Genomic DNA, 21,704 nt, shown 5'->3' on the forward strand with positions numbered 1-21,704 from the left:
TTGGCAATTTGGCATCAATAAACTGAAAGTAGTAACTCGAACCAGCTGGTCAGCTTGTACCGTCTCGTTTGCAAGATTCGTCTTCTCTTTTTGCAAGCATCTCCTTGCACTGGGACGCCCCGAACTATCTAAGCTCTCTATTTTTTCACGTTCTTTGTTTGCAACATGAACCCTGAGATTTAGCTACTACGTAATATCTTTGAACGGCAAAAACATCTTATATTAATGTATAGAGAGAGTTTTTGAGATAATAACACCAGTGATGCTTCAACTTGCCAACGGATGTTCATTTTAGTGCCTGAACTTGAAAAATATGCTGAACTGATTCTACAACTTGCACGAACGTACCGAGAACTTGCACGAACGTACAGAAAATACGTTTTTTTTCATTTTCAAGAGGCACGGTCGTGCCTCTCGCGAAAACAAATGTGTTTTTTTGCGCAAAAAATTTATTTTCTTCGGAAAAAATTAGGTCGAAATGCTAGGGAAGACCGGTATAAAACCAAAATGTCAAAAAAACACGGAAAAAAACAGTTTAAAAAGCAGAAAACGCGTGCGGAAAAATAAAAAACAAAATCCGGAGGGAGCGCCCAGAGCGCGACACGTGGCAAATGGCTGAGAGCGCGCCAAGTGGCGCTGATTGTTGCGAGGCTCCCAAAGAAGTGCTCGTTAATTAGTTGCTCCCGCATTATTGGTGTGCAGACAGGCTTGGCTTCTTAAGGACACACATCGTCGAAGGTTGTTCCCGAGCGGTCCCAATTGATACTTGCGACGCGCTTTATAGTTGAGCAGACTCTTAGGAAAAATACTACTCCCTCTGTAACTAAATATAAGACGATTTTCCATTGTACTGCAGAAACGCCTCATACTTAGTTATAGATATTGCATATTTGTGAGTTAAAAAATTGATATTTATATTGTGAACAGTTATATCACTGCTTGCTCCTTTTCTTAGACTAAGTTTTTTTCGCGAATACGCAAAGATTGCGTATCATTGCATTGATAGGAGGGGGTGAAAAAATACAGAGAAGATTGCCGACATTGCCACGCGTACACAAGCCGGCGCGGGCACAAGTGGCCAGGAGCAGCTAGGAGAGGGGCTGCTCATCCCTCATCACACAATGCTAAGCCTATGTCTCAGGAATCAAGTTTGCCAAGCCGTTGGCGCCGGCACTAGCCCATGGGCGAGCGTCTTCTCGAATGGATTGAAGTAGACTTGTGACCGAGGGTTGTCGCTGATCGAACACACATCCATTCCGGTGCTTCCAGATGGCCCATGCGGTGAGAGCGATGATGGAGCTGAGTCCCTTCCGTAGAGCTGTGGGTGATGAAGTGCAGGTATCTATACACCAATTCGTGAACGGAGTGTCGGGGCTTGGGATCGTGGCATTCGATCGGCACCAAGATAGGACCTCGTGCCAGATTTGGCGGGAGAAGGGGCAGGAGGTGAACAAGTGGTGCATGTCCTCGGTGGTCTGGTCGCACATTACGCCGGGCGAGGCGGTCGGCCGTCCAGCACCGGTCCTGCAAGGCAAGCAAGATGAAAACCTTGATGTGAAGGGGTGTTTGAAAGTATTTTAGAGTGAAATCCTTTAGGCTTATACTGCATTCAGGCATGTACGTGTTAGACTTATTTTAGTTTCTTATTATACTAGTGTAAGGCCCATGATCTATTGCAAGTATTATTTGATGTTTTTAGTGAGTGCAATTATTTTGAAACATTTACTACCTCTTCCATATATATAGGGCCTAATACGTCTTTCGAGGTATTCTTTGACCAATAATAAAATTATTAGTGTATGAGATGTATGATATAAAGAATTATATCATTATAAACTTCTTTCACATATGAATTCGATGGTATACTTTGTGTAACATGCATGTCATATATCATTCTGCTAACATGTGGTCAAAGGTAACCTCGTAAAACATATTAGGCCCTGTATATGTGGAAGGAGGGAGCATATATAATTGAATGTTTAAGCATGTACTTGAAAAATTATTGTGCATGTAATTGAATGTTTAAGAAATTGGAATATAAAAATTTTGTATATTTTTTCTGGTACAGTTCACGTGATTTCAAAGGTCGCTTCTTTTGAGAAGTTACGAGCGGGGGAAAATAGCACACTGGTAACATGTTAGTCTAGTTATGATTGTGCTTTTCTTCATTGTTTTCTCAAATATGTCTTTTCACGAAGACAGATCATTTTCAAACAAGGGCTGACGAAGAGTCATATTTTCACCAAGGGATATGTCTTTTCACAAAGGCACTCCCTTTCTCGAAGAGATGTGTATTTTAACCAATAGACATGGCTAATAGTATGCCCCAACTACTAAGGTCTAATGCACTTGATTGTTCCTCAATATAATACAATGACAATTCTTTTGAGAGTGATGTGGCTTGATGTGGATGGTGCATTAAGAGTCAGTTTTAGAATAAAGATAGATTATATCGATTTTCTATATTTTGAAAAGGGCTCACTGAAGGTAGAGAACCGGAAATCTATATGGAAAGAAAATGATTACTACCTCTGTCCGGGTTTATTGGTCCTCATTGTATTTCGTGCCAAATTTTGACCATAGATTAAACTAAAAAAATGTTCACGCATGTCACCAAACATTATATTTTTGAAAACTATGTTCAAATACGAATGTAATGAGATGATTTTTTCTTGACATGCATTAACATTTTGTTAGTTAAATTTTTAGTCAAAATTTGGCACAAACTACAAAAAGGACCTATAAACCAGGATGGAGGTAGTAGGAAACATGTGAGTACATACATCATGGCTAATACTATAGGCAGTTGATGGCCATATGTATTTCAAGGAATATCATTTATAATCACTCACGAGGTTTTTTTTTTGGCATCGATCACTCACGAGGTTGACTATTAGATTAGACTTATTTTCCACAATATCTTCTCTCTTCTACTCCCTCCGTTCCTAAATATTTGTCTTTTTAAAGATTTCAAATGGACTATGACATACGGATGTATATAGACATATTTTAGAGTGTAGATTCACTCGTTTTGCTCCACATGTAGTCATTTGTTGAAATCTCTAGAAAGACAAATGTTTAGGAACGGAGGGAGTACATACTTATTATATTTGACTAGAAGCACATATAGAGGCCGACTCTTTTTTCTCTTTTTGGCATATATATTGGTGGACTCATAAGTGAGTGCATACTCCCCCTCATTTTTCTGTTTCTCTCTTTTCCACATTCCACATACTCCGAGTTATCGAATCTGTCGCAAGTTCCCTGGATGAGCTTTAGATTAACTGGTCCCTATGTTGTGAATACTTGTGCATGGTTGTCCCCCACCTTTTTGCCTTGATGAATATTGCTAGTGCGTGTACTTGTTGTTTGTAGTTGTTGCAACAGCTGCCTTCTCCAAGAAATGCATTGCTCTACTCTATGAGCATCATTAGGGTCTCGCTTGTCAGTTCCTAGGGGCGTTATTGGGATTCACATAATTATATCATGTTAAGACTGCATCTCAAGACATCTCCCAAGGCAAGTAGGCATCACGGATTCAATAGTGCACCTCTGTAATTGCATCTGGCAGCTTGCCGATTGTAGGAACAGTCCAGGGATCTGCATCACAGCACTCAAGGTGGCCATTAGTTACAGGGGAAAATGAAGAGGAATACCTTGAGAATATTTGTTCTTTTGAGAACATTATTTGCCCATTTGACTAAAAAAGAACAAAATACAAGGGAAAATGGAGAGAATTTTTTTTAGCCGAACATTGTATGAACACGGAATTTACATCAACTCAATAATATTTATGTGTGAGAATGAGACGAGAAAATTCAGTGACGTAATAATAATGACTGCAACATTATTATTACATCCGCCTCCTCGACGTTATGAAGCCATCCAAGCATCGTCTCCGCCGCCTCGACGGGGAGATGGCGAGGTATGGCGAGGAATGGTCCCTCGCCGAGATTACCGCCATCGCCAATGACGATGCCTTACACAACCGCCGCCCTCTCCCCCAGCTCACGTCCTCGGTGGCCGCGGTCACACTGCGCACGGCGCAGGAATAGGCGGAGAGGATCATCCGCGAGTGTCGGATGGCCTCCGGGAAGCCCTGCAGCGATGCCGCCACCTACCACCGCCCCAGGCCCGACTCTGACGACTCTGACGATGGGTCGGGCAACGATGACCGACGAGGAGCCGCCGACTAGCCTGGCATGACTTACGAGGTCACCGTGGAGTATAGGATAGTTTACGATTTTAGTTTTAGGTTTTTAATTCACCAAACGAAATATCGTCCGGTTTTATCTACAAATTATCGTACTTCTAAAAGTGAATTGCAAAAAACCACCACATTTAAAGTTCTCATCTGGAATTGCCACCACATTTCTTGAGCGCCCCAAAAATCTACCCCTTTTCTTGTTGATTTTCTCAATAAACACTGATGACCGATCTCGGCCAAATTAATCTGATTTCTGAAAGCCGGGGCCCGCCTATAACTGCTCACGTGGCATAAAACGGTCAACACCGTTTGTTGACTGTCAAATTAGACATGGGGGCTACCATTTTGTGGAATTTCCACGAGCACCTTGTGTGCAGGTGCAGTGCGCCGCCGGAGCAGCAGGCCATGGCACCAGGAGCGCGGCGATGAGGACCTGTTCACCGTACCCGACGCTCCGATGGGCTTGACCACCACTTGCACCGCCCTACTGATCCTCGTTCAGCACCACCACGTCCGAAGGCGCGGTCCATGGCGGCTTTGCATGATGAGGACAACGGCGGCGAGCTGGCCGCCATGATCCCAATGACGAGTTGGACCGCCGTTAGCGCCACCACCTCTTCCTCCTCGCCGCTCTAGGAGTCGGCCATCTTTGTGGCGCCGGAGTTGTCGTCGTGCGCTTGGGTCGTTCCAGTGGCCGTTCGCGGCGGCGTCCACGTACCCCTCGTTGCTCTGGATCCCGATCGCTGCGGCGGGAGTTGCATCCATGGACGGCGACGAGCACGGCACGGGTGGCAGCGCGCATCGGGCGCTCTGGTGGCAGCCATGGCGCGGTCGCGGAGCAGCTCGGGTCACGCTGCTCAAAGGGGCGACAACGCCGTCTCCGCAGCCCACAAAGCAGCCGAGGTGGTGGGTGGCCTCGGGCCTGTGCTGGAGCAAGTCGCCAGCGAGAAGCAGCAGCAGAGTATGCGCCGACGGCATGCAGCGGCGGCGGCAATTGCATGCGGGCAGAAAAGGTGCGGCAGGGGAGGAGAGCAGGTGGACGAGGGGTGGATAAGACCCTGACAGGTGGGCCCTCCTTCAAGTTAACAGTCAATGCCATTTTGTGTTGACCATATAGTGCCACTTGGACCTGACCAGCGGGCTCTAGTTGCCAGAAATCAGATTAATTTGGTCCAGACTAGTCATCAGTGTTTATTGAGAAAATTAACAAGAAAAGAGGTGGATTTTTGGGGCGCTCAAGAAATGTGGTGGCAATTCCTGATGAGAACATCAAATGTGGTGGTTTTTTGCAATTCACTCTACTTTCAATGAAATCGGCCGTGTTTATATCAAAAGTCGTCAGGTTTGATCGAATTCGGTCCCGTCGTTCGAGTTGTTGTGAAAATGTATGCGGCTACGGTTGGATGGCGTCCTCCCGCATCCGTGTCCGCGGACGGATGCGAGAGGAAATTTACGGGTTGCGTCTGTAGATGCCGTTACTATCATGACAATAAGGGAACAGTTTTTTTATTTATTTGAGATGTTTTCAGCGAAATTCTTGTGAGCAGAGTGCCCTGAGGCATGCTCTGCTCCCAAGTCCCAACCTGACTAAGAACAGGTGCGCACCAAATTCAGCTGGGAATATACAGACGGGCGGGCTTCACACTACACTGAATATAAACAAGCCCATTTGCATACGGATGATCATCGTCCTCGTCTATCATGGGAGGTGGCGGTGTAGGGTGTCGGGCGACATGGAGATCATCTGGAGGAGGCTTGAGCTGGAGAAGGTCTCCTCCAGCGAGATCTCCATCTTGCTGCTGCTGCCCCCCATGTTGTCGTCCACCATCTGGACGAGGTGCATCAGCTCCCGCGCCACCGCCACCATCCCCGTCCCGTTCTCCGCGCTCAGGAGGCACCGCACCGCCAGCTCCAGCACCTTGCGCACCTCCTCCGCCGCCGCCGGCAGCTGGCCCTGGCTCTTCTTCCCCGAGCCCGAGGACGACGACGCCAGCAGAAGTGTCGGGTCGATCACCTCGTGAAGCCTTCCCTCTCTGACCTTGGGCGCCACCGAGTCGAACGGGTTCTGGTGCCGCAGCCCCGTGAGCAGCTCGACCAGCAGCAGCCCGAAGTTGCACACCACGTCCCGCTCGTTCGCCCCGGCCGTTGAGGACGACGAGGAGGAGCCGTAGTAGTGGTGGTGGTAGCTGGCGGCCGCCGGGTAGGAGGAGGAGGAGGCGAGCTTGTGGCCGGCGATCTTGGCGCTGAGGTCGGCGTCGAGGAAGACGTCGCTGGAGCGGAGGTCGTGGAGGAAGGTCCGCGCCGTGTCGTGCGCCTGCAGGTACGCCAGCGCGCTGGCCAGCTCGATGGCGATGCTGACGCGGTGGTGCCAGCCGAGCGTGGCGACCGTCCGCCGCAGGTGGTCCTCCAGCGTGCCGCCGGCGAAGTGCTCGTGCACCAGCAGCAGCGCGCGCGCGCCGGGGTCCTCCGGGAGGCAGAAGCCGACGACGCGGGCGATGTTCGGGTGCGAGACCTCCGGGAGGAGCGACACCGCGTCCAGGGCCGCCCGCAGCTTGTCCTGCGTCTCGTACCCGATCCTCTGCACCGCCACCACGGTGCCGTCGTCGAGCACGCCGGCGTGGACCGCGCCCTCGGCGTCGACGGGCTTCTCGCCGCCGTCCTCGAACCGCCGCGTTGCCGCGTCCAGCTGCTCGTACGTGAACTGCCTCGCGTTGCACACGCCCCCGAGGATCTTGGGGATGCACGCCGGGTCCAGGTCGTCCCAACGGTGGGTAACGTCCCCGGAAGGCTGCCGGAGGAACATCCAGAACGAGACCGCCGCTGCGAGGAAGAACACCGACACGAAGAACCCGGCGAGCGCCACCGCCTTCTTGGAGCAGAACCTTCCCTGGCAACAAGCAGCGCCGTCGCCATCGCCGCACTCGAGCCGCTTGGAGCAGCCGGTGCCGTGCGCGAAGCCATCGCCGACGAGTCCGGGCGCGCACGCGCACCGCACGCCGCCGCGCACCGTCGTGGAGTTGACGAGCCTGGCGCCGTCGGCGCACGCAGCGAGCGCGGTGCCCCTCGGCACGGCCCACTCCACCTCGATCGCCCTCGTCACGCCCGCCGTGGCCGACGACCGGTTCTTGACCCAGCTGGAGAAGCCCCGGCACCCGAACCCGGCGAACACGCCGAGCCCGTCGCCGGGCTTCCACACGCTGCCGTCGGAGAGCGGGTAGCAGCACCCGGCGGCCGCGGGCTTCTTCCCGGCGCAGGCCGGCGCGGCCACGTCGTCGCATCCCGCGCGGCAGAGCGAGGAGTCCTCGCAGGCGTAGAGGCGGAGCACGTTGGCCGGGGCGACGGCGAGGAAGGCCGCCGCGCCGTCGAGCGCGGCCGCCGGGGACGACGGGCGCGAGAACGCGGCGTACGCCGGGTCGCACGGCGGGGCCGCGGGCGCGGCGTAGTCCAGGAGGAGGGACGCGCCCGTGGGGAGGAACTCCAGGACCCGGAAGGCCGCGGCGCCGAGCGTGAGGGTGAGCGTGGCATTGTGGCCACCGCCGCTGTTGTCGCAGGTGAGGTGGAAGGGTGCGGAGGAGTTACCATCGGCGCCTGCGCAGGCGGCGGAGGAGTTGAGGTGGAAGGGGAACGGGAGCACGAGGTCGCCGCAGCTTTCGGCCCTGCCACCGCAGCTGCCGCCGGCTGGCTCGGCGCCGGAGACGACGAGGAGGAGCGGGAGGAGGAGACAGAGGAAGGGTGGCGGCGGAGGAGACATGGGTGGCATGCAGATGCGGCAGCGGTGGACATGGCGCTGTGGTGGTGCACTGCTTTGCTACTAGTAGAGGTAGCATCGGTGATGACGGAAGAAGATTGGGGTTGGGAACGGTGAGCTCGATCGTACGAGCACGTCGGTTGGCGCGCGAAGTTGGGCGGTTTAGCGAGGCAGATGCATTGTTGTTCGTGTTCCATCTGCATGGTTCTTCGTTTCTTTTGGTTATCAGTTCACGTGCGGGTTGATTATGTGTCCCCCAGATCGACGATGTATCGTATACCGGGCCACAGAGCATCGAATCGGCCGTCTCCCCGCCGTCGGATCCTATCTGAGTGTGAGATCAGTACCGTCCAGTCATTGCGACGCAAAAATGCTACACTTACGAATAAATTCTACGTAACCTTTATGCTATTTTTTTCACACTTGTTCGTAAGTTTGCAACCTTTATTTATTTTTGTTCCCGTGATGTGTCGAAAACATATAAGGAAAAATGCAGCAAACCTTTCATGTTTGCAACAGATAGTTGAGAAAAACCATCGCATCAACGCAACATGGAAGCCAACACTTACAATAGTGTAAAATGTGAAAACAAACATGCATCGTCAAGAGAATATATGCAACAGGGGTCTCGAATCATTTTAATTTGTCACCCATGTGTTTGCAGCAAACGCATGCATGAGCTTACAGTATCTCAAAAGACATACGCAACATCAAAAATCACAAACAAAAAACACTAACCTTTGCCTATTACTTTTTTTTAAAACACCCCATATATTAATTAAGCCAAAAAAAGTTCTTACAATCATTCGTTACAGTATACACCACGCAGGGCGAAACAGAATTAAAAAAAATCCCATCAGACCTAAAACTAAAGCTAAACTTAGCAATCTCATGTGCCACCCCATTGGCAGTCCGACTTATCTTTGCAATATTAAAATTATGGATCATCCTAGATATACTCAGAGCCTCATCCATCAGATCAACCAGAGGGGACCTATCAAGCATCTCATTTGCAAGAAACGAATGTACGAAAGCACAATCAGTCTCTAAAATAATAGATTGGTGAAGGGTGATACCTATATAAAGTCCTGCGAGGCAGGCGCGGAGCTCAACTTCATTCACACTGGAACACCGGTCAATAAAGTCCCACGAAGAAACAATAATATCTCCAGAAGAATTACGAGCTACGACCCCCACACTGGCTGCATTAGTACTCTCCACAAAACTGGCGTCAACATTGATCTTCATATGATCATTAGGGGGGGGGGGGGTCCACACCACATGTTCTTTTAACGGTGCGTAATCCGCTACAGCTCCGCTCACCTTCTCCTAACCTTTGTTGGTAGCGTCCAATTTAGCGGTGTCATGAGTAGACGTGAAAATGGTCCAAAATTTGTCCGCAAAATGAGCAGAGGCATTAACAGATTCTTTCCCCTTCCCAAAAATTAAATCATTTCTCAAATGACATGCTCGCCAGAAAAGAAACAAGATTTGCTCCCTCTACCGCAAACCCAATTGCGCCAGCAAAATCAATAACCAATCTGGTCCGGTGCACTTGGTTCCCATTCTCGCCGCATCGCGCTCACTAGCAACGATCTAGGTCGGTGTAGCCCCGCTATTAATGACTCTACTTATCCGGGACCCATCTAACCCAGGCAACATCTTCCCGCGGAGATCTCCGTATTTTCAACCAAGCACTGCTCTCACGTCAAGCTTGGAGATTGATCACCAGGCCGGACAGTCTATGCGCAAGAGTTCTTAAAGCACGTTACTATCCAAACGGGAAGTTGGAAGACACTATCTTTTCGGGGAACGCCTCATCCTCATGGCAGGCTATAAACCATGGACTGGACTTGCTGAAAAAAGGTTTGCTATGGAGGGTCGGGAATGGTATCAGTATTAGAATTTGGAGAGATAATTGGATCCCCCGGCCTTTCTCTTTTAAGCCGATCTCTCCACAAGGTCGATGCCGTGTCCGTTTTGTGGCTGATCTTTTGTATGATAATGGTTCCTGGAAGTATGATCAATTGGTGAAGTATTTCGTTGCAGCTGATGTCACAGAAATTCTGAAGATTCGAGCGTCACCAAGAAAAGGAGGAGGACGTGATAGCATGGGGGCCAGGGCGTCACGGCCAGTTCTCTGTAAAATCGGCCTATGATATGGCCTTCCAGGAGGAACACGGAAATAATGTTGTTTCTTCGAGTAGCAACCCAGACGGTGATAGATCCCTATGGAAATTGGTATGGTCTGCTGAGGTTCCTCCCAAAGTTCAGAATTTTGCATGGCGATTATGTACGGACAGTCTCCCAACGTGGAAAAACAAACAAAGAAGAGGGCTAGAAGTTTCAAGTCTGTGACCAATCTGTGCTATGGAAACCGAGGATAATTTCCACCCGGTTCTTCGGTGCCCGCTGGCTCGTCAATTATATGAGGCCATGTCGGAGGTGTGGAAGTTGCCAGCACTTGGAACGATTCTGCACATAGGCAAGGAATGGTTATTTCAGCTCCTGGAGAAGCTGGACCAAACCACGCGCAACATGCTACTATTTACGTTCTGGAGGTGTAATCCGCTACAGCTCCGCTCACCTTCTCCTAATCTTTGTTGGTAGTGTCCAATTTAGCAGTGTCATGAGTAGACGTGAAAATGGTCCAAAAATTGTCCGCAAAATGAGCAGAGGCATTAACAGATTCTTTCCCCTTCCCAAAAATTAAATCATTTATCAAATGACATGCTCGCCAGAAAAGAAACAAGATTTGCTCCCTCTATCGCAAACCCAATTGCGCCAGCAAAATCAATAACCAATCTGGTCCGGTGCACTTGGTTCCCATTCTCGCTGCATCGCGCTCACTAGCAACGATCTAGGTCGGTGGAGCCCCGCTATTAATGACTCTACTTATCCGGGACCCATCTAACCCAGTCAACATCTTCCCGTGGAGATCTCCGTATTTTCAACCAAGCACTGCTCTCACGTCAAGCTTGGAGATTGATCACCAGGCCGGACAGTCTATGCGCAAGAGTTCTTAAAGCACGTTACTATTCAAACGGGAAGTTGAAAGACACTGTCTTTTCGGGGAACGCCTCATCCTCATGGCAGGCTATAAGCCATGGACTGGACTTGCTGAAAAAAGGTTTGCTATGGAGGGTCGGGAATGGTAATAGTATTAGAATTTGGAGAGATAATTGGATCCCTCGGCCTTTCTCTTTTAAGCCGATCTCTCCACAAGGTCGATGCCGTGTCCGTTTTGTGGCTGATCTTTTGTATGATAATGGTTCCTGGAAGTATGATCAATTGGTGAAGTATTTCGTTGCAGCTGATGTCACAGAAATTCTGAAGATTCGAGCGTCACCAAGAAAGGAGGAGGACGTGATAGCATGGGGGCCAGGGCGTCACGGCCAGTTCTCTGTAAAATCGGCCTATGATATGGCCTTCTAGGAGGAACACAGAAATAATGCTGTTTCTTCGAGTAGCAACCCAGACGGTGATAGATCTCTATGGAAATTGGTATGGTCTGCTAAGGTTCCTCCCAAAGTTCAGAATTTTGCATGGCGATTATGTACGAACAGTCTCCCAACATGGAAAAACAAACAAAGAAGAGGGCTAGAAGTTTCAAGTCTGTGACCAATCTGTGCTATGGAAACCGAGGATAATTTCCACCCGGTTCTTCGGTGCCCGCTGGCTCGTCAATTATATGAGGCCATGTCGGAGGTGTGGAAGTTGCCAGCACTTGGAACGATTCTGCACACAGGCAAGGAATGGTTATTTCAGCTCCTGGAGAAGCTGGACCAAACCACGCGCAACATGCTACTATTTACGTTCTGGAGGTGTAATCCGCTACAGCTCCGCTCACCTTCTCCTAACATTTGTTGGTAGCGTCCAATTTAGCGGTGTCATGAGTAGACGTGAAAATGGTCCAAAAATTGTTCGCAAAATGAGCAGAGGCATTAACAGATTCTTTCCCCTTCCCAAAAATTAAATCATTTCTCAAATGACATGCTCGCCAGAAAAGAAACAAGATTTGCTCCCTCTACCGCAAATCCAATTGCGCCAGCAAAATCAATAACCAATCTGGTCCGGTGCACTTGGTTCCCATTCTCGCCGCATCGTGCTCACTAGCAATGATCTAGGTCGGTGGAGCCCCGCTATTAATGACTCTACTTATCCGGGACCCATCTAACCCAGGCAACATCTTGCCGCGGAGATCTCCGTATTTTCAACCAAGCACTGCTCTCACGTCAAGCTTGGAGATTGATCACCAGGCCGGATAGTCTATGCGCAAGAGTTCTTAAAGCACGTTACTATCCAAACGGGAAGTTGGAAGACACTGTCTTTTCGGGGAACGCCTCATCCTCATGGCAGGCTATAAGCCATGGACTGGACTTACTGAAAAAAGGTTTGCTATGGAGGGTCGGGAATGGTAACAGTATTAGAATTTGGAGAGATAATTGGATCCCCCGGCCTTTCTCTTTTAAGCCGATCTCTCCACAAGGTCGATGCCGTGTCCGTTTTGTGGCTGATCTTTTGTATGATAATGGTTCCTGGAAGTATGATCAATTGGTGAAGTATTTCGTTGCAGCTGATGTCACAGAAATTCTGAAGGTTCGAGCGTCACCAAGAAAGGAGGAGGACGTGATAGCATGGGGGCCAGGGCGTCACGGCCAGTTCTCTGTAAAATCGGCCTATGATATGGCCTTCTAGGAGGAACACAGAAATAATGTTGTTTCTTCGAGTAGCAACCCAGACGTTGATAGATCTCTATGGAAATTGGTATGGTCTGCTGAGGTTCCTCCCAAAGTTCAGAAATTTGCATGGCGATTATGTATGGACAGTCTCCCAATGTGGAAAAACAAACAAAGAAGAGGGCTAGAAGTTTCAAGTCTGTGACCAATCTGTGCTATGGAAACCGTGGATAATTTCCACCCGGTTCTTCGGTGCCCGCTGGCTCGTCAATTATATGAGGCCATGTCGGAGGTGTGGAAGTTGCCAGCACTTGGAACGATTCTGCACACAGGCAAGGAATGGTTATTTCAGCTCCTGGAGAAGCTGGACCAAACCACGCGCAACATGCTACTATTTACGTTCTGGAGGTGTAATCCGCTACAGCTCCGCTCACCTTCTCCTAACCTTTGTTGGTAGCGTCCAATTTAGCGGTGTCATGAGTAGACGTGAAAATGGTCCAAAAAATTGTCCGCAAAATGAGCAGAGGCATTAACAGATTCTTTCCCCTTCCCAAAAATTAAATCATTTCTTAAATGACATGCTCGCCAGAAAAGAAACAAGATTTGCTCCCTCTACCGCAAACCCAATTGCGCCAGCAAAATCAATAACCAATCTGGTCCGGTGCACTTGGTTCCCATTCTCGCCGCATCGCGCTCACTAGCAACGATCTAGGTCGGTGGAGCCCCGCTATTAATGACTCTACTTATCCGGCACCCATCTAACCCAGGCAACATCTTCCCGTGGAGATCTCCGTATTTTCAACCAAGCACTGCTCTCACGTCAAGCTTGGGGATTGATCACCAGGCCGGACAGTCTATGCGCAAGAGTTCTTAAAGCACGTTACTATTCAAACGGGAAGTTGGAAGACACTGTCTTTTCGGGGAACGCCTCATCCTCATGGCAGGCTATAAGCCATGGACTGGACTTGCTGAAAAAAGGTTTGCTATGGAGGGTCGGGAATGGTAACAGTATTAGAATTTGGAGAGATAATTGGATCCCTCGGCCTTTCTCTTTTAAGCCGATCTCTCCACAAGGTCGATGCCGTGTCCGTTTTGTGGCTGATCTTTTGTATGATAATGGTTCCAGGAAGTATGATCAATTGGTGAAGTATTTCGTTGCAGCTGATGTCACAGAAATTCTAAAGATTCGAGCGTCACCAAGAAAGGAGGAGGACGTGATAGCATGGGGGCCAGGGCGTCACGGCCAGTTCTCTGTAAAATCGGCCTATGATATGGCCTTCCAGGAGGAACACAGAAATAATGCTGTTTCTTCGAGTAGCAACCCAGACGGTGATAGATCTCTATGGAAATTGGTATGGTCTGCTAAGGTTCCTCCCAAAGTTCAGAATTTTGCATGGCGATTATGTATGAACAGTCTCCCAACATGGAAAAACAAACAAAGAAGAGGGCTAGAAGTTTCAAGTCTTTGACCAATCTGTGCTATGGAAACCGAGGATAATTTCCACCCGGTTCTTCGGTGCCCGCTGGCTCGTCAATTATATGAGGCCATGTCGGAGGTGTGGAAGTTGCCAGCACTTGGAACGATTCTGCACACAGGCAAGGAATGGTTATTTCAGCTCCTGGAGAAGCTGGACCAAACCACGCGCAACATGCTACTATTTACGTTCTGGAGGTGTAATCCGCTACAGCTCTGCTCACCTTCTCCTAACCTTTGTTGGTAGCGTCCAATTTAGCGGTGTCAGGAGTAGACGTGAAAATGGTCCAAAAATTGTCCGCAAAATGAGCTGAAGCATTAACAGATTCTTTCCCCTTCCCAAAAATTAAATCATTTCTCAAATGACATGCTCGCCAGAAAAGAAACAAGATTTGCTCCCTCTACCGCAAACCCAATTGCGCCAGCAAAATCAAGAACCAATCTGGTCCGGTGCACTTGGTTCCCATTCTCGCGGCATCGTGCTCACTAGCAACGATCTAGGTCGGCGGAGCCCCGCTATTAATGACTCTACTTATCCGGGACCCATCTAACCCAGGCAACATCTTCCCGCGGGGATCTCTGTATTTTCAACCAAGCACTGCTCTCAGGTCAAGCTTGAAGATTGATCACCAGGCCGGACAGTCTATGCGCAAGAGTTCTTAAAGCACGTTACTATCCAAACGGGAAGTTGGAAGACACTGTCTTTTCGGGGAACACCTCATCCTCATGGCAGGCTATAAGCCATGGACTGGATTTGCTGAAAAAAGGTTTGCTATGGAGGGTCGAGAATGGTAACAGCATTAGAATTTGGAGAGATAATTGGATCCCCCGGCCTTTCTCTTTTAAGCCGATCTCTCCACAAGGTCGATGCCGTGTCCGTTTTGTGGCTGATCTTTTGTATGATAATGGTTCCTGGAAGTATGATCAATTGGTGAAGTATTTCGTTGCAGCTGATGTCACAGAAATTCTGAAGATTCGAGCGTCACCAAGAAAGGAGGAGGACGTGATAGCATGGGGGCCAGGGCGTCACGGCCAGTTCTCTGTAAAATCGGCCTATGATATGGCCTTCCAAGAGGAACACATAAATAATGATGTTTCTTCGAGTAGCAACCCAGACGGTGATAGATCTCTATGGAAATTGGTATGGTCTGCTGAGGTTCCTCCCAAAGTTCAGAATTTTGCATGGCGATTATGTACGGACAGTCTCCCAACATGGAAAAACAAACAAAGAAGAGGGCTAGAAGTTTCAAGTCTGTGACCAATCTGTGCTATGGAAACCGAGGATAATTTCCACCCGGTTCTTCGGTGCCCGCTGGCTCGTCAATTATATGAGGCCATGTCGGAGGTGTGGAAGTTGCCAGCACTTGGAACGATTCTGCACACAGGCAAGGAATGGTTATTTCAGCTCCTGGAGAAGCTGGACCAAACCACGCGCAACATGCTACTATTTACGTTCTGGAGGTGTAATCCGCTACAGCTCCGCTCACCTTCTCCTAACCTTTGTTGGTAGCGTCCAATTTAGCGGTGTCATGAGTAGACGTGAAAATGGTCCAAAAATTGTCCGCAAAATGAGCAGAGGCATTAACAGATTCTTTCCCCTTCCCAAAAATTAAATCATTTCTCAAATGACATGCTCGCCAGAAAAGAAACAAGATTTGCTCCCTCTACCGCAAACCCAATTGCGCCAGCAAAATCAATAACCAATCTGGTCCGTGCACTTGGTTCCCATTCTCGCCGCATCACGCTCACTAGCACGATCTAGGTCGGTGGAGCCCCGCTATTAATGACTCTACTTATCCGGGACCCATCTAACCCAGGCAACATCTTGCCGCGGAGATCTCCGTATTTTCAACCAATCACTGCTCTCACGTCAAGCTTGGAGATTGATCACCAGGCCGGACAGTCTATGCGCAAGAGTTCTTAAAGCACGTTACTATCCAAACGGGAAGTTGGAAGACACTATCTTTTCGGGGAACGCCTCATCCTCATGGCAGGCTATAAGCCATGGACTGGACTTGCTGAAAAAAGGTTTGCTATGGAGGGTCGGGAATGGTAACAGTATTAGAATTTGGAGAGATAATTGGATCCCCCGGCCTTTCTCTTTTAAGCCGATCTCTCCACAAGGTCGATGCCGTGTCCGTTTTGTGGCTGATCTTTTGTATGATAATGGTTCCTGGAAGTATGATCAATTGGTGAAGTATTTCGTTGCAGCTGATGTCACAGAAATTCTGAAGATTCGAGCGTCACCAAGAAAGGAGGAGGACGTGATAGCATGGGGGCCAGGGCGTCACGGCCAGTTCTCTGTAAAATCGGCCTATGATATGGCCTTCCAGGAGGAACACATAAATAATGCTGTTTCTTCGAGTAGCAACCCAGACGGTGATAGATCTGTATGGAAATTGGTATGGTCTGCTGAGGTTCCTCCCAAAGTTCAGAATTTTGGATGGCGATTATGTACGAACAGTCTCCCAACGTGGAAAAACAAACAAAGGAGAGGGCTAGAAGTTTCAAGTATGTGTCCAATCTGTGCTATGGAAACCGAGGATAATTTCCACCCGGTTCTTCGGTGCCCGCTGGCTCGTCAATTATATGAGGCCATGTCGGAGATGTGGAAGTTGCCAGCACTTGGAACGATTCTGCACACAGGCAAGGAATGGTTATTTCAGCTCCTGGAGAAGCTGGACCAAACCACGCGCAGCATGCTACTATTTACGTTATGGAGGTGTTGGTATGTGCGTAATGAGGTGGTGCATCATAAACCTGCCCCGCCTGTGAGTGCATCCTACAGGTTTCTTCAGAGCTATCTGGAGTCGCTCATTGCCACCAAAATAAATGGTGATATGGACCCCCGGAAGGACAAGGCGAGTTGTGTAAACTTTGCTAAACCCCCTCGAACTTGTACCACAGAGCCAGAGTTGAAGTGGGTTCCGCCCCAGCGAGGATGGGCAAAACTGAATACCGATGGTTCTTATGACGCCGGGGGTTCTGCCGGTTCAGGTATGATCCTGCGAGACGAGGTGGGTGGTATTATCTTCACTGCATGTAGGCAGCTGCTTTCTTGCCGGGACGTGCTGGAATCGAAGCTTAATGCATGCATGGAAGGACTGTCATTGTCATTACAAAGAAGTGAAACACCCATTGTTGTGGAGATGGACTCGGGCGTGGTTGTTTCCATGATCCAGGAGGAGGGAGTTGACAGATCAGTGTATGCTTCCATAGTCAATGAAATCAAGCATCTTAGAAGTTTGAGAGAGACGCGTATTACTCTTGTTTCCCGTAGCCAAAATAAAGCTAGTGATTGTTTAGCCAATTTTGCTAGAGTTAGCCAAAGAACTGTGACGTGGCTACCATCAGGCCCTCCCAGTGTCCTGGGTTTGGTGCAAGATGATTGTAAGGACCTTTTGAATGAGTAATATATGGTTTCTTCCCGCAAAAAAAAAACATCTTCCCGCGGAGAACTTTCGTTTCTGGATCCAACATAAGCTCGATAGATCATGATCTCATCCATGATGGCAAGCTTGATGACCCGCATTTGCAACATGGGAAGAGAAGCGATGGAGAATGAGCTCTATATATGACCTGCGTCCATGGCATATCACACTAACCTACATCCGCAGCCTATAGCAAGTGACGACACATGAAGACGAGCAAACATAGTGTGCATCCCGTGGAGGAGCAGAGAAGGGAGATGAAGTGGGAGGGGAAGCACCGAGGAAGGAGGGTGACTTTCCATGGAGTTAGCGCAACTATATGTTGCCATCGTTGCCAACTAAGAGATGAGATTAGGCTCGCTCGCCGGGATGATTGGATCAAGTGGTTGAGTGGAGTGGATCGTTAACCTATATTCATGTCAATGCGTATCGTTTTGGTGGGAAGGGATCATAGTTTTCAATAGCGCGCTAAGCATATTAGCGGCGGAACTCTTCCAAATGCTATAGCGTGCTATAGCGGAGCTATAGCGCGCTATTTAAAATGTTTGTTCATTTGTTTGGATCAAAGTCTCTTAGCGCAAGGCCTTTTGTAAACGCTATAGCGTGCTATAGCGGAGCTATAGCGGGCTATTTAAAACAGTGAAAGGGATGCTAATAGAAGGGGGAAATTTATGCCTGCGCCCTTCCCCTTTCACTACGTACGCCATCGATCATCTCTTTTTCTTATTTCTCTTAGAATTCGCCAGTCAATCTAGAATTCACGAGAATAACATGAAAATGGCAATGAAATCGAAGTCAAGGACAACAAACTCACTATAGAGCTCAGTTTCAAGGTGTGGGTGATCATCGTTGTCAAAGAACACATGTTGTCTAAGCATAGAGGGATAGCTAGTGCGTCGACGATGGCATGGCGGGACAAATTCAGTACTGCACAAATACCCCTTTTGCGGGATTTTTCGTCCCGGCAAGGCAATGGTGGTTTTTTTTTTGCCCATTGCTAGATGATTTTCTGCCGTAGTGAATGGTGGACGTGTGAGAGGGCAGATTAATTGGGTAAATCCTATTCATCGCCAAATGCAACAAACCCAGGAAAAGGAGTATCCCACGGTTGGTTTTGGTCAGGCCCATTTTGCCTCTTCTGTTTCATGTTTGCAAAAGAGAAATAGTTACTAAAGGGATAGGAGTGCACAAGCACAATGAAGAATAATCAAAATGGAGAGTGCATTCTGCAAAGTGATCTAAAACGTCTTATATTTGTTTAGACTGGGAGTAATTTTTAGGGGTTAATTATCCTTTTGCCCTCAGTGGTGTCCATGTGCTCAGTTTTGCCCTCAGATGCAAATTGTCCTCAGTTTTGCCCCTAGTCCGAGCACAGCAACTACGACGAGGCCAAACGGCCATATTTGATTCCATTCCGTCCGCCGGCGTTAGTAGTTGTGGGTCCGGAGCTTACACGTGGGACCGCGTGGACGTGGGTCCGGAGCTGACATGTAGGCCCCTGCAACTAAATCCCCAAATCATTCTAGCTCACACCCATCCGCCCGGCCGGCTGTCCTGCGCCGCCGCCGCCGCCGCCTGCGCCGCGGCCAGCACCTGCCCTGCCACCAGTTGCACGGCCTGCTCCGCCGCTACCTCCCTGCGCCTACGCTCCACGGCTCATTGTGACGCCCACCACCTTCGTGCGACGCCACGGGTGGGGCGCCCGCCACCTGCTCGATTCGCGGCGCGGCCTCCTTCCGTGCGCCCGGCCGGAGCGCTCAAAGGTGGGGGGCTGCTGGAGCTATTTGAACTAGGAGGAAGAACCCTAGGGCGAAATGGTGAGCAGCGCCGACCCCGGAGTATTTGGCGAGGCAGGCATCGGGCCGGAGATCCGCCGCGTCCACGACTGGGTTCCCGAGGGGTAAGTCTCGCCTCTTGTTTAGATTGAGCTTAGTTGTGCATTTGAACACTCGATTCGAGTAGGTTTGCCCAATTAGTGTGCTGATTGCGTCTCTGTTTTTTGCCGATTAGGATGGAGTTGCGGTTTGCTTTCATGGTGCACATTAGAAGGGACCGGTACATGTTCGATGCAAAGGATAAGAAGAAATACCAAGGAGGTTTTGATTATCGGTTGCCAATGGCTAGTAATTGGAGTTTCAGACAATTTGGGGAGGTAATTTGTAGCCAATATCCTTGGGGTTTGCTTGATGAAGTGGTATACAAATACTATGATGGGGAAAAGAATTGGGTGACAGTTAGTAATGATGAAGAGCTAGCTACCATGTTTGTTAGGCATAAAGAGAAAGATAATTTTCATGTGAGGCTGCAAGTTGATGTGCTTGAGCAGGCATTTGGACCTAGGATGGCGGGTGCAACATCTCGGGGAGAATCAAGTCGTCGTAATGGCATCTCTAGCCAGAACAGTTCAGTTGGTGCACGGCGACGTGGTGGCTCGACAAGTGTGGGCAACAGTAGTAGGGTCCCCCTTGAAGTGGAGCCTGATGGCTACAATTCTGGGGTTGATGAAGAGAAGTTATATTCTGATGTTATTCAGAATTTACGACGGGCACCTCGGGCTGAAAACCAAGATGAGGCTCACAATGCAGTCCATGTGGATGATGACGCGATGGGTGAGGACGGAGACCTTGCAGCTGTTGAATGGGACCCTTTGAACCCTCAAATGGAAGAAGGTACAGTTTTTGCATCCATGAATGAGTGTAGAAATGCACTTGTGACATACTGCATCAAGGTAGAACGTACTTTCAAAGTTGACAAGAGCGATCAAGTACGTTACAGAGTGCACTGTCCGACTGAGGGTTGTCCATGGAGGCTGCTTGCAGCTAAAATGCGGAATAGCACTAATGTTCAGGTCAAAGTGAATCCTTTTAAGCACACATGCCAGGAATCAACCCTTAGGAAGGATACAATCAGTAGAGCCAAGTCAAGATGGGTGGCAGAAGAAGTAAAAAAGTGGGTGAAAGAAAACCAGCAAGTGGGTCCAAAGGAATTGCAGAAGAACATCAAAGATAAGTTCAAGATAGATTTACCATACGTGAGGTTGTTCAATGGTAAACAACATGCTATGGATTCTATTTATGGTAACTGGCAGGAAAGTTTTCAATTGTTGTATTCATTCAAAGGTGAAGTGGAGAGGATAAGACCAGGTAGTATTGTAGATATTGATCACCACACCGTGGAGTACACATTCAGGGGAGTGACAAAGACCAAGGAATGCTTTAGAAGGGTTTTTGTCTTCTTTGAGGCTTGTCGCCGGGGTTTTTTGGCAGGCTGCAGGCCTTATTTGGCTATTGATGCCACTTTTCTCACAGGAAGGTTTAAAGGACAATTAGTAGCAGCTTGTGCAGTTGATGCACATAGTTTTGTATTTCCAGTTGCCTATGGTGTGCTGGAGACAGAGTCTGAGAAGAGCTGGACTTGGTTTTTGCATAATCTCCGCCGGGCTATTGCACATCCCAATGGGTTGGCCATTCATACAGATGCCTGCAAAGGTTTAGAAGTGGCCGTGGACAATGTGTTCCCTGGAGTAGAGCATAGGGAATGCATGCGTCACCTTGCTGCAAATTTCATGAAGAAATTCAAAGGAAAGGTGTATACCGACAATTTATGGCCAGCATCTTTGACATGCAGTGTGAAGAAGCACAACTACCACTTGAGGCAGTTATACATGAATCCCAAAGTGAAAGAATACTTGGAAACACACCACTCCAAGTTATGGGCCAGAAGCCAATTCAGTGAAGTGAGCAAAGTTGACTATGTGCACAATAATCTAGCAGAGTCTTTCAACTCAACGATCCGGAAACTAAAGGGTCATTATGTGGTGGATTTGCTTGACAGGATAAGGATAGCATACATGCAGAAATTTCATTATCGTGCAGGAATAGCCGAGGCAAAATTCATGGGCCACATTATCATCCCTGCCGTGATGAATGAACTGAAGCAGAAGACAATAGGCTTGGAAATGAACATGAAGCTTTGCTCGGGTACCACAACAGAGATATCATATTTGGATAAAGAGAAGAGGGAATGGAGATATCCAGTGGATTTAGAAGCTAGAACTTGCAGTTGTAGGCAATGGCAGATAACTGGGTTGCCATGCATTCATGCCTTGTTTTTCATCACTTCTCTCCCAGGTCCAGCAGGGAACATACAACAATATGTGCATTAT

The 21,704-nt window shown here is 48.8% G+C and overlaps 1 protein-coding gene across 1 annotated transcript; it reads right to left on the reverse strand.

The window, feature by feature from the left end:
• Positions 1–5,753: 5,753 nt before the first annotated feature.
• Positions 5,754–7,958, reverse strand: LOC119360228 (probably inactive receptor-like protein kinase At2g46850). Its single transcript, XM_037625961.1, has one exon. It carries the CDS (start codon positions 7,956–7,958, stop codon positions 5,907–5,909), a length of 2,052 nt encoding a protein of 683 aa, XP_037481858.1. The 3' UTR covers positions 5,754–5,906.
• Positions 7,959–21,704: the final 13,746 nt, after the last annotated feature.

This window comes from Triticum dicoccoides, chromosome 2B, assembly GCF_002162155.2.
Source record: "Triticum dicoccoides isolate Atlit2015 ecotype Zavitan chromosome 2B, WEW_v2.0, whole genome shotgun sequence".
In the NCBI taxonomy this organism is placed as follows: domain Eukaryota; kingdom Viridiplantae; phylum Streptophyta; class Magnoliopsida; order Poales; family Poaceae; genus Triticum; species Triticum dicoccoides.